Here is a 15,609-nt window from a genome sequence, read left to right on the forward strand (position 1 = left end):
TGCTTCTTGTCTGAAATTCCAATTTTTTTTTAAAGTGGCATGGAAAGCGACTTAAAGTCCTCTTAGACTCTGGATACGAAACTACTTCTAAGATCTCAGCGCTCATAAAGCCCTACCCTCGAAGAACCCCGTTGGATTTTGGAACCTGTGCGTTGTGCAGATCTGAGTGTCTTGGCAGTTTGATTTGCTAATATCGCCTCAAGCTTCTTAGCTAGCTGATAGCACCCCCCAATCCTTTACTATCGATTGTTTTGGCCTATGCCAAAGGTACCTAGTACACCAAAACCTCGTCGAATTGACGACGGCGGCAAACAAATCGCTGACACAGGCATCATGTAGCGCTAAAGATAACCGAAGGGCAATTGTAATTGACGTTCGCGTTTTTCCTGCTTCAAGTAACACCAGAATTTACCACAGTGGCAACACAAGGCAACATGGAGCCACTTGGAAATGACGTAACTTCCACTTTCAACGCACTCACACTTGAGGAAACAACTGGACCAGAGAACGAGCCCGAACGAAACCAGGGTGGCGATGAAGTCAAAGCAGCCCCTGTAGCACTCAAACCAGTCTTTCCTACTGAGCTGGAAGTTGAAATCATCTCACGTATTCCTTTAAAGTATTGGGGTACTGTGCGAAGGGTTTGCAAACGATGGCACGCCATCACCCTTCTTCCAGATTTCCTCTACTTACCAATTACAACGCTCCCCCTAAGGGTTCCCGAACTTCATCCTGACTTTAAGCCCTTTAATTTCAAGATACACAGGGCCATTTATGAAGTTGCGGACTACTTGGGTGAACAGATCGCCCTCTCTGGGTTCAGAAAGCCAGACCCTCGCGTTTGCCAACGACTCTTACCATACCTTGATCATCAACTAACAAAACCACCTCTGCCACATACTCTACAAGACGTGCAATTCAACATTCTAATGCCTCCAAGAGAAGAGCGTACTGTCAGACCAAAACATGCCTTCAAAGTGATGCCTGTTCCCTGCGGAACTTTCAGGAAGCTCATCGTGGTACCTCATCCCACAAACCCGAAGGTCGTCGAGTTTAAGAGCTTGAACCGCGATCAAAAACCAACCGGGATTACTGTTGGGGAGTTTTTTGATACTGTGGCAGAGAGATCAAGGGTCAGACCAGGAGATACGTATGAGAAGATGATTTTGAACTGGCGAGTTAGGAATCCCGAAAAGGATTGGTGGTGGAAGGAATGGGGCATCCCTCGTGGCTTTTACAAAATGGATATAGTTGTTTGGAACGAGGGAGTTGAGCAACAGGATGTTTCGGTTACATTTTGGTAGATTGGGGGCACGAACTTTTTTCTCTCTCAATCATTCGCTGGTAAGCTCTAGTGCGGGGACCTTGATCCTACATCGTAAAGGTCAGTGCGCGCGGCTTTTGAGCACATTGAACTACAGTTTCATCATTCAACATAGACACCCTCGCCACTCAATCAAAAATTTAAGACACGAGAATTTTTCGAGTTGTATTTACCTAAATCCCAAGAACGGCCCATCTCGCGTTTCACACACATGCACCTGATCCTTGACCACATTTGCATCATACCACTAGTCTGGCTGCGAGAAAAGTCCCTTACAAATTATTCCTAGATCACTTTCTGTGGTAAGATGAGCTTCCGTTTCATCTGTCTCGCATCTATTTTCTTCGTGGGAGCTACAAGCGCTCTCACATCACCCGTTTGCCCAAATGAACTCGAAGAGCCGAGCCCTTCACTGAGCAGCGGCCAGCGAACACTCTACGCTGATAAATTTGACTCGTTCATAACTTCATTGTCAGGTATTAGCTAGGTTCAAGCTTTCTCTAACACATTACTTCCAGCAATCCTCAATGCCCATAAAATCTTGGAAAGCCTAGAGGGAGATGAAGAGTATGGAAGCATCTCTATCATACCTTTACCGGAGAAAAGCCTTCGTGGCCTATACGAGTTTATTGTCAGACGCAAAATACACTGCTATGCTGCGAAAAGCCCCGAGAAGTTGATACTGTCCCTTGTGAGAATCGACGAAGCGACCGGTACCGGCGGAATGTCCGACTTTGTTGAAAGTGATCCAAGTTCACCCAGCGACGATCTACAAACACAAGCGAACTCCGGCGCAGGGTCGCCTAAATCACCCGGTGATGAAAGCTTTGATCCTCGAACGTTCTTCCAATATACAAATGTTGATGTTTTGCAAGTTCTGAAGGGCACGGTTGATTCGTATAGCTTCCAGCTAAGACAGCTGGAGGCGGCCTCAAAAGTAACTTATAGCAGCCATGAAAAGGAGCTGCTGCAGGTACAAACTGACTTCTGGGGGCAGTTGGCAGCAACAAGTTTGCTCCGGTTGTGGCATTTGTTTGAGGCTGGAGAGCCATATTTTAGAGAATCAGATCCATGGGACTCTGATGACTTGGAGAACTGGGTGAAGATTATTGAGATTCAGACTGGTGTGGACTATGGAGATCAATTAGAAGGAAACTTTGAATATGAGGGTGGTTACGATAGTGATATGTCCACGTTTTGATTGTTATCTGAAGATATGTGACATCGCATTTAATTAACGGCATTCCTATAATTAAGCAGCTCTTAGGACCTTGTGATTCCACACTGTAGTATTGGGGCACTAGTACGATATATATGCTGAGTAACGTGATATTTAATCTGCGCCATTTTTACTACATATACTCTGATTTGGCGGTGGCTAGGATTTGGAGCTAACTGGCTAACTAGGACGAACTATGATAATACTTTGTGGCCCTCTGCCCACGATTGGTAAATTAATAGCTACCTTCGTCCAAAGACAGATTTTGCAGGTGGATAGCATACATTCCAGATAATTTCTAAAAAACTTAGACTGAGAGTGGGCATTAGCCTTGTAGCTGGAATTCCTGGTTTACCGAGAAACGGAGCTAGGCTAGCATCTAAGAAAGATATTTCCGTGTTCCCGATAACTAGTAAAGTTGTCTCAATTTATAATGCAGTTGATTTGGTTTCCCAAAACACTAAAAGGGAAAGCTTTAAAGGCCAGGGGCTAACTAGTTTGGCCGTTTCTCGTAACGTTGGATGCTGGATGTTGTTGGGCTCCCGCCAGTCATCCGACCTCGTCACTGACGTTCACGATTTAGAATCCTACAATACCCACCAATATTTATCTTATTCACAAAGGGAAAAACTGGAAAAACTCCACAGGCCAAGTTTAAGAGTTGTTATCGTATCCCTACTTTAGTAAGTTTACTTTCAACAAGCGAATCTTCGCCCACCAACATTGTGATACAGTCCTTGCCGACGGTACGTTTTTCGTCCAAAGGTTGGCGGGCAATGCTCTCATTCTTAAATTTTAAAATTTTATCTGATCGATTTGATTACCGGTTCGAAACAAGCAGACTCACATGCAGGCTTACTCCTGTCGGAAAAAGGGCATGTGTCTTGTGGCCACTTACCAAACATAACCAAGCTTTTTAGAATTGTGTTGGCGAAGACGTTGACGCCTTCCTCTTTGGGGCGGCTACAATCTTAACCCAAGTCGAAGCGGAAGGTGTGAACAGGACGGAAGCTGCCGACCTATCACGAAATATTGTGTGCTTACCAATTGTCGCCCTGGTTCGGAAACGCCATTAGGACTCAAAAAGTCCCAAGGAATGTACGATATTTGATGTCTAATTGAAGTCCTGCATTTGCCGTTACCTGGGCGGTCTTTCGGAGGGGCGGCGGATGCAATGCATGCTGCTTCCTCGGCCCGGATCCAAATACTGCAAGAAAGCCGGGTTAGAAGAGAATTGAGGCTGGGGGTGTCGCAATTAATTTTGAAAGTCAGAAAATCGCCTACCTACCGAGATAAGACATGTAGGCGAGGGGCGGTAGGTGAACTTTGCCTCATACTTGCATCTGTCTACAGAGTCTAGAGCCTAGGCAGAGGTGATGGAACCATCAGGAATGCTACTACAAGCTGAAGTTTACCAAGGCAGCCGACATGGACTTTGATGTTAACTTTTGGCTTGTGGGCGGGGCTCACGATATTATACTAGCACTAGTTGTGCGCATGATCAGAAGGTAAATACATGAGGAACAAATGTCTGGGTTAATGTTGAAATTGGGAATATTCTCAGCCACGATGTCCTACTGGTCCACAGATACCTGAGCTGACCACCGATAGCGCTCGAGTCTCTCATTAAAATTGTTACCGAAACTGGTATTGAGACATTCTACTGTTCATGCAGAACTTCTAGCTCCATGTTCAAAGTCTGGTACTTATTGAAACATCTTCTGATCACGAAGTGAATCAATACTGCAAGCTGAGCTAACCGACCCAAACCTCGTTGCTGCATAGATAACTGAACCTTCCTCCCAGAAACCAATCGATTGCCTTGCGGCCACAATTAACCAGGATCACGATTTTACAGCCTAACGCCAGCTTCCCATCCCTCGAGCCAAGATATCGAATTACCCAAACTGGATGGTGCATGGAGGTGTTGCCCTGTTGGAATATTTCATAGCAACACGCGTTCGCATAAAGAGTTGATAGTAATGCAAGGACATGGGTTCATTACTCAAATTTCCATGACCATATTGTGGGTAAATTATTCCAAGGCTTGGGCATGCTTTCTAGGCCGCTGAAAACAGATGGTAGATTTCGGTGTAACTTCGCCGCTCGTTCCTAGTGTAGAAGTCAAAAGGGTTGCATCCGCAATCATATGATGGAGGGGTAAGAACTCGTGGAATATAAACGTTATAAACGTCCTGGATCGTCGCATTCCCATAAGTTTTAGAGATTAAGGTCAACTTCTTGAGGTCTATTCCAGGATAAAAACACAGATTCCCAAAGAGGCTAAAAACACTCTAGATTGTTATTATCTAAGATCTAATCGTCGTCTAAAGCTCGCTGTGTAACCTTCGCATCGTTTTTTATATTCTTAGTCATCATTTTCAAGATGAAATACTCAATTGTCCTTGCCGCGCTTACTGCTGCCGTCAGCTCTCTCCCCACCCCTCAAATTCCGGGATTCATTAATGCCGGACCATTTTCTCTCCAACTAGATGCTCCAGATACTGAGTGAGTACTTTGTCCTTTCGTAAAAATCCCCCAAAAGGCATTAAAAAACTAACAGATATAAAACAGACTCCATGGACAATATCTTACCATCCACCCAACCCCCGCAAACCCAGTAAACGGCAAGACTCTCGCTATAACTACTACATCGACGGAGCCCAACCCTCATTTTGAAATCACCTATAACGACCCGAACACTGATCCAAGATTCCCTCCCCATGGCCGACTGATTTACACCCCTGGCGCTAGACCGGAAGAATGCAAGTTCTTCCTTTGTCCAAAGGGACCTGTTTCAGCCGGCTATGACGAAGCTTTCGGACCTAAAGAATATGTTAGGAACAACATGAGAGCCTTGTTCTTCCCACCAGCACCAGCATCTGCTGCCCCTAGTGCCCCCGCACCACCTACTGAACAGTCGGAAACTATCAATGGGGAACCATTGACAACCTGGAAGGACTTTCAACTAGATTATCTTGGATACCTAACATTGGATGGGATGAGCAATTGGTGGGCTTGCCCAACTAATTACCCACAGGGCCAAGAACACACATATACTAGTGTTTGGTGGGCTGATGGAAGCGTCAGCGACGAAAGATGCACTAGAGTTAAGGTTAAGAGGGCCTAGAGTCTACTACTCTGTGAGACCTTGGTTGCGGTAGAGAGTACTCCTATGCTTTCCGGGCACTTTTATCTTATTTTTCCATTCTTTGTACATACTTCAAATATATCCTTCTGATGAACAATTTTTGGGCGTAGTCCTTTCTTACCCTCGCGCAGCTGCCCTTTCACAGTATATTATCGTCACAGCAACTACGCAAAATCTTGCTTATAGCTAAACCCAACCTGCTAATTGGATAGCTTATATATGTCGTAGAATGTAAAAGGAAAGATTGTGCACTTTGACAACAAGATGCTGCTTGAACAATTGTGATATTTCATCGCCTTGTATTCAGCACCACCCGCAAAAAAAATATGTTTTAGTTAAATTGAGCTTTCAGAACTGTAAGAATACATTGCATCGGTGTTGGAGCCTTGGTTTGCCCAGCTTATAACAGCAAATCAAAGGATCTTTTGGGACAAGCTTTAGAAACGTCAATTTGGTATCGACAAACCCATCAACACTCATCCGATATGGTGTAGTGGTTAACATCGTCCGCTTTCAAAAGGAGTTTATTCTCCTAAGATGGTCCGGACAGCCCCGGGTTCGATTCCCGGTATCGGAAAAGTCCTTTCCAATAAGATGAGTCTTTCTTTTTAATTTTTTTTAGCGTTTTTGGCCTCAAATGCGGAGCTCTCGACGCTTTGGGAAAACCTTTTTAGCTGCTGTATGTTGGAAAATGTGTGTTGCTAGAAAACGTCTGCCTGCAGCGAGTGCCTTATATACAGACCCGGAAGGGTGATGCATCATATGATGTCCGTTACTTCGTTGTGTGCCTTTGCCATTTAGATAGCTATAGCTATTGTTTCAACAGGGGAATCACCAGATTTAATCTTTGTTGCAAATCCCCTAGTTACTGTCATATCACGCAATTATAGTTAAATTTAGCTGGCAGGGTTTTTGTGTTGGTGAGTTGTTGGCTGGCCATCATGGTAGCCTCAGGCGTTGGAATCGATGTATCCCAACGAGACCAATGTATCCTCATGTGCTTGTCAAAAAGTTTCTAGGATTTTAGGTTAGAGGCATGAAACAATCAAGAAACTACAAGGACTGATGACTCTCAGCCGGTGTCTACAAATTCTGTACTAATTAGCATTAGCATGTTGATGCTTAGAATGCTTTAGACATGCGAATGTTTAAATTGGAGCCAGACTGTCGACTGATCAACTCAACATCGATATCCTTATGTATTATGGTATTTAGGTTTCCTATTTACTCTCTTTTTCCATTGATATCGCTCTCCAGCCCCGGAAAGAACTAGTTTTCCTCCTTAACGATCGTTTCACTGATAAGCCGATCATATTCTGTTTCTGGAGGAACGCCACTCATCTCCATTTGAGGAGCCAGGCGCTTTAGTTGAGCATCTATCTGAGATGCATCCAAGGTTCTTATCACAGACCTAGGCCTGGAAAATCTTCCCAAACTAGTATCATCAGCTTCAATTTTCACTGCATCTTGTGCGTATCCGCCTGCTCTATTGTCTTCCAGCTGAACCGCTGTGCTTAGCTCTTTTTTAAGAAACTCTTCGATTTTCACCAGATCATCATCATCGCCCTCACTTTCGGGAGAAGATTCCTTTTCAAGCAGATTTTTGATATAGTCTCCGTAATTCTGGCCTTCGTATTCTTCACTATATTCTTCCTCCATCTTCGTGTCCGTTCCTTGAGCACCAGTTTGGCGTATAGCCTTTTCGAGGTACTCCTCAAAGACACCGCCTTCTTCGGAGATTTCGGACGAATTAGCGTCTATTCCTCCTTGCCTCTCATAGTCTGCCATTGCGAGCTTGAATTGGATTTCACTCTCCCGCTCGTCTTCTGGGAGGTCTTTGAATTCTTTCTCTAATCGTGTCCGCAACAGTAGATCTGCCAACTGAAACTTGGGAAGCTGATACAAGGGGTGTTGTCGTAGTTTTATGAGTTCTTCACTAGAGATTAAAAGAAGTTCTGATTCTAATTGCTGCTTTGCGACCTCTTGCCCCGCAAGTAGTGCTTTCCCTCCGGATGACATCAAAGAATCAATAAGTGAAGTCCTGTCATTTGACCCAACTGCAGCCAGTTCGGCTGTTTCTGGCCCCTTTTCTAACTGAGAACTTGTTTTTCGATCAGGGGTAGCTCGTTGGGTATCCGTGTCAGCCTGTACTATCACTGGCTGGCTGGGGCTTGTCCCAACGATTTTCTCGGGACCTCCCACAGAATATCTATTGCCATTTGCACCCGATGTATCTGCTAATGGTACCGCGGGGTTCATCGTTAACTCTTTCTTTTCCACGGTTGGTTTTGAATCTTTGGGAACATCCTTCGATCTGAAGTGTGAGTTTATGGGATCTACTGTAATCGTGTCATGAGCGATCAAGAACTCTGCACGCGAATTTAAGTTGAAAAACCCATCCCGAGTCGTCCGGGCAGCCATTGCCCCGGCTGGTATCTCCGGGAACTGAGGAGCACCGTTGGGTAAATCGATTAATTCCGCCCAACTCCACCACTTTCGATCCTTCCATTTCATATCATGATTAAGCCCGTAGTCTTCCAACAACGAGAAGTTGGCTTTTTGTACTGTACTGGGAGTTGAATAAAAATGGGCAATTGCGCTGGGGAGTCGGTCACAGTCCCCCCTTGTCCAGAATCCAAGGTATCTCACAGGGACACTGCTCACAAATTGATCAGGACTGGGCAACTGGAAGCCTGTTTTTGGTGGAAGGCTCGGATCCCCTTGTATAATGGATATACCAACGAACTCTCGCCTTATTCCCTCGGCGTCCCGTGCTCGCCGTTGCATATCCGTACAAGGCTTTGGGGAGACCTGGACGAAGCTACCGCCAGTTTTCTTTCCTTGGTAAAATTGATTTGGTGGATCATAGAGGAACCTGAACATCCAACCGTGCGTTAATCGTAAGTTAAAAGCAGCCAAGAGGAATAAGTATATATGAAGATACATGAACTTCATTGTGAAATACATATTGTCTGGTGATGCGACGATATTAGTGCCTTAGTTTCTCTAGCCCTAGTAGGCTCCCCTGCTTGCTATTGTTATACTTTGTATGTTATTGTTGGCGGTATAATTAATTTTCGAAGTTTCAAACCGTGAGAAGATTCATTTATGAGCGGTTTTGTTTTCGCCGGGGAATATTGCTCACTTTATATATATACAAAGTCAGATAACTGAATCCGGAGTTTTTTTGGGATAATTCGAAGGCTAGTCCAGTTTCAACTTCTCCAAGGGTAGAGCGGATCTATTGCTCTCAAGGCATTTTTGAAGTTCTCTTATGAGTCCATCTTGTGTTTGCATCATTAAATCAATAGAATCAAGACATGCGCTCTTCTCTGCTCTGTTTTGGGACTTCTCTAGCTTTTGCCTTCTCTTTTCCTCTAGTTCCACTTTCAAAATTTGGATTTCCATCTGCAAAGTCTAATATTTCGATTAGCAAACCTTGACCAATGTGAGTTCGTAATTTTTGCTTACAAAGTGAGATAACGCTCTTTCCGTCCGCTCCAGTGACTCGGTATAGTATCCTACTGCCATCCGGCATATGGCAGTTAGAATTGCAAGGACTATAGTAACCACAAGGGCTCCGATGGGGTGAGAGCCCTTAGATCGGGCTATATCCGAACCTATCAGACCTACTATATTAGCCAATTCGTTTCCTTTCGTGTAAATTATTGCTCTAGTTCGCGATGATTTCTCGGGTTTCTGGCATATTCTTCGAGGAATAGCCTTTGCTAGCCGTTGCTAGCCTCTAGTGGGTTGGGTATTGTCTGCATACTTTGATCGTTTGTTAATGCTCTCCGTCGTCTTTGTTCCTCAAATGGACGAATGTCGGGAATTTGTAGAACTTGAAGTCGCTGTAGTCGTTAACGCCATTAGAATGGCATTAAACTAGGATAATCAAGAAGAATAGTAGTGGCATTTCGGGAATATTACCGAATAACCCTCACGATTTGTTTCCGAATTGATTGATACCAGGTAAGTACTTCAGGTGTTATTTCCATCGTGATTCGGGGGCTTGTAGCATTGCAACTGATGATGTTTGGTGATGGAAGATCACGATGTAACACATGGTGAGTGAGAAAGAAGAAAAGGGGGTGGAATTCTGTAATATATTTATGGAAATCAACAGGTATTTATGAGACATTTTCGGTGCATGTCGTGTCTCACTACCGATATACCTAAGTATGTATAAATGTATAAATGTATTTATATTAACTCTTATAATGTTACTAGCTTAGGAATTGATCTACCGGGAATCTCTTCTTTTACCAACTTGGGGCGTCTAGCTGGCCTAAATTAGAAAAACTCACTTTGATCTATAATAATTCTGGGTGGAAGATCGTATACCTACCTCTATTATTGTCATTCCAACTACCTCGGTAGGTACTTATGTACCTGTTATCGCACTGTAGCTTCTTTTTCGTGGGAGCGAGCGCGAATAAAACAAATCGAGCACCCGACAGTAACTCATGATCAGACTAGACAAACTTACATCGGTAGATTGAAGTTTGACTTCCAAAACAAAAAGCTTTCAATAGCCGAAATTGAACAACTCTATAGAAGCTTTAAAATGAAAACGCTCGCGGAAATCCAAAGGTTGAGGCTGGCGGAGGAAGCAATAAAGTCCTTAGACCCTGAGCCGCTTACAATCCGCGTTTTGGGGAAACGAACTGCCCGCAGCAGCCACTTGGCACGAACCACCATAAGCACGATACAAATCCCGCGATTACAAAATGAAACAGCATTCTCAAGAAGATGGAGTCTAAGGCATGCTCTCTGCTCTGATACGTCTATAATGGCCCTCTACAACCCAGAATCCGGAGAGATATTCTACCTGGAGCAAGTGGGTTCTATATACTCCTCCGATGAATATGAAAATGTAACAACGCTGGAAGATATTGATCGTTTAGGGGAAGAAGGAACCGTCTGGCATGCTGTGTATTCGGCATTTATCTACACAAGATCTTCATGCCCCTTTGCCGCTAACGGCTACTGGTATACGAAGTATCCAAATCATCCTTATATTTTGATGATGGCTTGGATATACCAGAAGATGGGGATAGAGACTATGCCTGTAGTTTTACACGAAGATTTGGTGGAAGGGCGGTACTTAACGACTTGGGATGCAGTCAAAGCTAAAGGAGGTCCGACATGATGATGCAGCTTTAAATGGGATCTGAAATTATTACAATCATAATTCATTGTTAACCGTGTAAATCGTTATTTAGAGAGATTCGATATTTATATTACAGTTACCCACTTGTTGATTCATGGAGATGCTCACCATAATGCATTGAAGAAACGGCTGAAAAACTTCCGATTTAATTCAAAGGCACTTGCCATCCGCATACAGAAGAATGATTAGGAGTATTCTATATGTCGGTGGAAGCGGTTTTGAATAAAATAGGCCCCGACAATAACCACGTTTGAGATATAGCCCTATTTCAAGGGAATATATTGCACATGAATGTTTTATCACAGTCTTCAAAATAGGAAAATCCAGCCTTCAACCATAAGAAATGGCGACGAAGAAGTATTATAAAGTTTTGGTCCAGAATGAAATATATTTTCAATTGCTCATTTTAGAACTAAAAACATTACGGGAGGAATTGGACTGCTTTCGAAGCTTACGTCCTCTGAGACCATCTTGAATCCCTCTTTAATTGCAGATTGAACCCTGAGTTTTAATCAGGATTTTATGGACAGTTTATTCTATTCATCGAAGCGACCAGTGGCAAGCCCTGTCATGGTACAGAATAAAAATATCAAGAGGTAGGTCAAACAAAAGGTCGTAGCTCCTAAGCTTTATCGAAGTAGGTCTCGGCTGATGGTATTTCGGCGGGAAGACCTAAGGTGTCGCATTTTAGTACGTTTCAAGTTAATCACTTTTCATATATTGTCGTCACTCACCTTTTTCTTGTCTGAGTTCGATCGCAAGATTTCGAATTTGACTCTCTGGATCAAGCGGATCACCTTCGAGAGGTCGCCAATGGTCATGAACTAGTTGTACAGATACTTGGCCCTTGATAGCTGTCTGAAGGATCGTTTCTAAACCGGAAGATTTTTTGGCTGGTATATAGGCTTCGATAGTGTATGGTGAAGCTCCAGCAGCTTTGACTTCAGAAAAGATATTACCACCCCGTTTGGTAATGATGTCGGAGGCAATACTTGAGGCAGTCTCTGGAATTTGTATCGTTGCTGAGTGTACAGACTCCAAGAGACCAGGATTCGCCAAGAGGATTGAAGCGTTGATAGCTCGACGGGTAGTTTCAACTATTTCGTTGGCTCCCATGTTGGCAGGATCATCAGCGAGAACAATGTCCATGATATTGAACTTGACGCCCCGCATTGGTAGTCCAGATATAGGGCCTTCTTTTGTTATTGACTGAAAGGCAGCAATAATATGCGATCTGACCTCTACGAGATGCAGGATAGCCTTGGTTTGATTAACCAACATGTTGACAGAATCATCTGGGCCGAGACCGAATGCCCAAATTTTTCGAGCTTCTGTAACGTCCCAGCCATAGTCATCAGCTAATTTGCGAGCACGGATCTTGAAATCATCATTCGCCCCGATATCCCCTTTTTCGATTGCCTTTGATACTGCTTCACCTAATGGCTCGACCGTGATGTAGATCTTATTAAGGTTATTTGGCGAAGTCGCCATGGAATCCGTCGTGGATTTGCTCTGGACGGATTCTCGATATTCAACTTGAACTTTCTCGGTGCTACTACAAACAGATGATTCTGATCAGCTTCAATCCTCATTTTTATACAAAATATTCCAGGAGGTAGATGGCTAGGATATAGGTCCTATGAAAAAACAGAGACGTGGAATATTAATACCTGGCCATCTTGGTCGAGTAATCGATATATTCACAAAAAGATGTAGTCAAGAAAAAGATGAGAATGCGTGAAGGGTTTGAAAATTTATTGCAGGTATGAAAAAGGTGAAGCTTTTAATGTTAGTCTTAAGGAAACAAGGAACCTGTTGGGTGTATAGAGACCTTACTTTATACACCGTCTGTACACAATACACATCTTGTTCAACGGATGAGTCTAGGCTTACAAAAAAAATAACATGGTGACACTCATACTCATTATATTAAAAGCAATATGATATTATATATTCCAAGAAACACAGCTGCATGCACAACTCATGTAAGGAATGCAGCTAACGCAGCCAGCCTGCGTTATGCGCATTATCTGAAGAAGCGAGATTTTCTATCGAAGGAGGGGAACTAGGGCTCGATATCACTAAGTAATCATTCGATTTGGAGTTCAGTATAATGGAGATAAGACACGGGAACCAGCCCCTGTTCCCAAGTGCGGGGAACGCTTCGCTAGGATCGAAAATCTTGATCGATCTAGATCTTGGGATCAGTACTTCCAGCCAACCCAACGTAGGACCGGACTGGTTGATGTGTTGTAGAACTATCTTCTTCAATACTAGTTTCGGACGGCGCATATGCAGGGATGACGAAGAATGAAGAGTTATTGGAAGGATATATCTCAAGATGCCGGTCGGTAGGTTCGCCAGGCATCCGTTCCAACATTTTGAAGAATCTAGATTTTGAGCTCATAGCCCATTTTCCAGTTCTTGACCGAACCACTTCTAAGGATCCGATACTTATTCGAAACATACATTTTGTAAATTTAAAATTTATCTGCATCTCTGCTATCCAGCGAGGCTGGTTGATATGTATCAACTTCTGTTGGACTAGATACGTTCCTACGATAGCTATGGGCAACAGTTCCAACACTGTATGCATATATATGCACGCATTGTTCCAGTTTGAAAGCGGGATATTTTTGATTTCCGTTACACGGTGAGCTCCTGGCGCTAAAAAACCAGGGGAAAAGTACAAAGAACCGGAAGACAAGAATTATCCTAGTTAGCTAGCTCCTGCAAATGATTATAAATCTAGAGACAAGGGGTCTAGATCTATCGTAATTTTCGACCCAAGCGCCTTGATGTACCCGATATTAATGATCTAGAATCCCCAGAAATTGTAGGAACCAGGCCAGTGGCAGGACATATCCGAGCCACAACCCATAAGATTCGAGGTTGCATGGTTATGTATCATCGCATATTACACGGCGCCAAGATATGCCTGACTACATAGCAGTAGAATTTGATGCCCACGAATCTGAATTGCTAAATAGGGTGATGAGCTTATAATTTGCTTGACTCCCTAACTATTGGGGTTTATTTCCTACGGGCCCGCGGCGCCAAAGTGGTTTCCTTCTTAATTTATATCGTATAACCGGCTTATAACCACTTAGTTTACAGACTGGCCTACGCGCTTTCTGGTCTGTGAATTAGCCTGGAAATCATTTTGTGAACTAGCATGTAGGTCAGTATATAAGCTACTACCTAAGTACCTAGCTTTAAGCTAGTTTGCAAACCAGTAACTACTTACCTCTATATGTAGCGCCGAGACCTCCAACTATCTTCGTCTCATCGCCAGACTCAACACGCGCGCGCTCTACCTGTCACTCCGTAGTTAGTCCCGAACATGCTTTGTGCCGAGACTGTAGAGCCGTACCCAACACAGTTTGGTTACGAGACTGGGTACAGCTCAGCCTCGTAACCAAACTGTGGGGTAAAGCTGTGCTTTGCTGGGGTCTTCATATTGCAACAAACATCAATCACGTTGATCGATCTGGATCCCGACCCTTTGCGCAATTGCAAGCTCATCTGCCTGTATAGGGCCTTAGTTTACTCGTCGTCGCTTTTCATAAACTTCATCGCTCATACATATTACAAATCCGTACTCTAACTCCCAAAGTTAGGACGAGCGCAGATCGAGATCACGCGACACGGTAGACTGGTCGACCGTTAGGCGATTGCCGCGTGCCACCCGATTCCGAAAGCTCAGGCATCGAAATAATCACCAAACCCTGAGGCCCAAATCATGCCTACCTATTGTGACCGCTGTGAACGTTCTTTCGTCCATGGCCGTGCCTACCAGAGCCACATCCAAGGTAGCTCTCGTCATAACGTCTGTTTCGTAGACGACTGCGACAATGACTACGAGAATGAAAATCACCTTTTTCAGCATGCAAAAGACAAGCACAACGGCTGCTGCAGTTGCGAAGAAACTTTTGACAGCCCATCTAATTTAGATGCTGTAGGTTTATCTCAACCTTGCTACCGTTGAATCACTGCCTGGTCCTTCGAAACGGGAAAAGAAAATTCAGTTAACTAAGATGTATCTATTTAATCGGATATAGCATCGCAGGTCCGCATTGCATGTCGGCCGGAAATATACCTGCCCTTGCGACGAAAAATTCGCCTCTCCTGCGGGAATACTTCTCCACATTGAAAAAGGTGGCTGTAAGAAATTCAATGGCCACGAATTAATGCACTTGATAGGCATCAATGTGAGAAGACACGCAACTGGCTATTGCAAACCCGGCGCGGATATTTGTATTGGAAAGAAAAGTATCTTTTTCGCCAATCCCACTAAAGCCTTATGGAACGAGTGGGACGACCACGAACAGACCGCTTACCATCCAAGATATCAGAACTACGTCTGCCAATACTGCTTGAAATATTTCGACGACACTGAAGACTTGCGGAAGCATCTATCAAACGCGAAATTACGTGATGGTCAGGTTCGTTATACTTGCGCTAATTGTGATGCTGGCCCATTTGACTACCCGAGTGGACTCTGTCAACATTACGAAAGTAAATGTTGCTAGAAGCAAAGACGCGGGTCCTATTAGCTGGATTGGATTTGATATTTGATATTCGATCGAGCCTTTGACCAGTACTAGCGTGATGAAGGCACACTCTGAATCTACAAAAATGTTACCCCATAAAATAACCCGCTTCATCTTCACACGTACACGGCATCATAAAAAAAAAAAAAAAGCTTCTAGGGTTTACGTACATGATTGTTGATATTGCAC

The 15,609-nt window shown here is 43.8% G+C and overlaps 7 protein-coding genes across 7 annotated transcripts; 4 read left to right on the forward strand and 3 right to left on the reverse strand.

Moving 5' to 3' along the window:
- Nucleotides 1-434: 434 nt before the first annotated feature.
- Nucleotides 435-1,304, forward strand: AOL_s00210g181 (uncharacterized protein; the record flags this gene model as incomplete). Its single annotated transcript, XM_011128983.1, has 1 exon — nt 435-1,304. The coding sequence occupies one exon, from the start codon at nt 435-437 to the stop codon at nt 1,302-1,304; it is 870 nt and encodes a 289-aa protein (XP_011127285.1).
- A 327-nt stretch (nt 1,305-1,631) lies between these two features.
- Nucleotides 1,632-2,525, forward strand: AOL_s00210g182 (uncharacterized protein; the record flags this gene model as incomplete). The annotated part of the gene is made up of 2 exons (XM_011128984.1): nt 1,632-1,800; nt 1,843-2,525. The coding sequence occupies 2 exons, from the start codon at nt 1,632-1,634 to the stop codon at nt 2,523-2,525; spliced, it is 852 nt and encodes a 283-aa protein (XP_011127286.1).
- Nucleotides 2,526-4,929: 2,404 nt separating this feature from the next.
- On the forward strand, nt 4,930-5,673 carry AOL_s00210g183 (uncharacterized protein; the record flags this gene model as incomplete). The annotated part of the gene is made up of 2 exons (XM_011128985.1): nt 4,930-5,051; nt 5,118-5,673. 2 exons carry the CDS (start codon nt 4,930-4,932, stop codon nt 5,671-5,673), a joined length of 678 nt encoding a protein of 225 aa, XP_011127287.1.
- Nucleotides 5,674-6,963: 1,290 nt separating this feature from the next.
- AOL_s00210g184 (uncharacterized protein) lies at nt 6,964-8,649 on the reverse strand (the record flags this gene model as incomplete). The annotated part of the gene is made up of 1 exon (XM_011128986.1): nt 6,964-8,649. One exon carries the CDS (start codon nt 8,647-8,649, stop codon nt 6,964-6,966), a length of 1,686 nt encoding a protein of 561 aa, XP_011127288.1.
- A 249-nt stretch (nt 8,650-8,898) lies between these two features.
- Nucleotides 8,899-9,225, reverse strand: AOL_s00210g185 (uncharacterized protein; the record flags this gene model as incomplete). Its single annotated transcript, XM_011128987.1, has 2 exons — nt 8,899-9,111; nt 9,133-9,225. 2 exons carry the CDS (start codon nt 9,223-9,225, stop codon nt 8,899-8,901), a joined length of 306 nt encoding a protein of 101 aa, XP_011127289.1.
- Nucleotides 9,226-10,261: 1,036 nt separating this feature from the next.
- On the forward strand, nt 10,262-11,056 carry AOL_s00210g186 (uncharacterized protein; the record flags this gene model as incomplete). The annotated part of the gene is made up of 2 exons (XM_011128988.1): nt 10,262-10,835; nt 10,944-11,056. The coding sequence occupies 2 exons, from the start codon at nt 10,262-10,264 to the stop codon at nt 11,054-11,056; spliced, it is 687 nt and encodes a 228-aa protein (XP_011127290.1).
- Nucleotides 11,057-11,489: 433 nt separating this feature from the next.
- Nucleotides 11,490-12,545, reverse strand: AOL_s00210g187 (uncharacterized protein; the record flags this gene model as incomplete). The annotated part of the gene is made up of 3 exons (XM_011128989.1): nt 11,490-11,539; nt 11,602-12,422; nt 12,538-12,545. 3 exons carry the CDS (start codon nt 12,543-12,545, stop codon nt 11,490-11,492), a joined length of 879 nt encoding a protein of 292 aa, XP_011127291.1.
- Nucleotides 12,546-15,609: the final 3,064 nt, after the last annotated feature.

Source organism: Orbilia oligospora (assembly GCF_000225545.1).
Source record: "Orbilia oligospora ATCC 24927 unplaced genomic scaffold scaffold00210, whole genome shotgun sequence".
NCBI lineage: Eukaryota > Fungi > Ascomycota > Orbiliomycetes > Orbiliales > Orbiliaceae > Orbilia > Orbilia oligospora.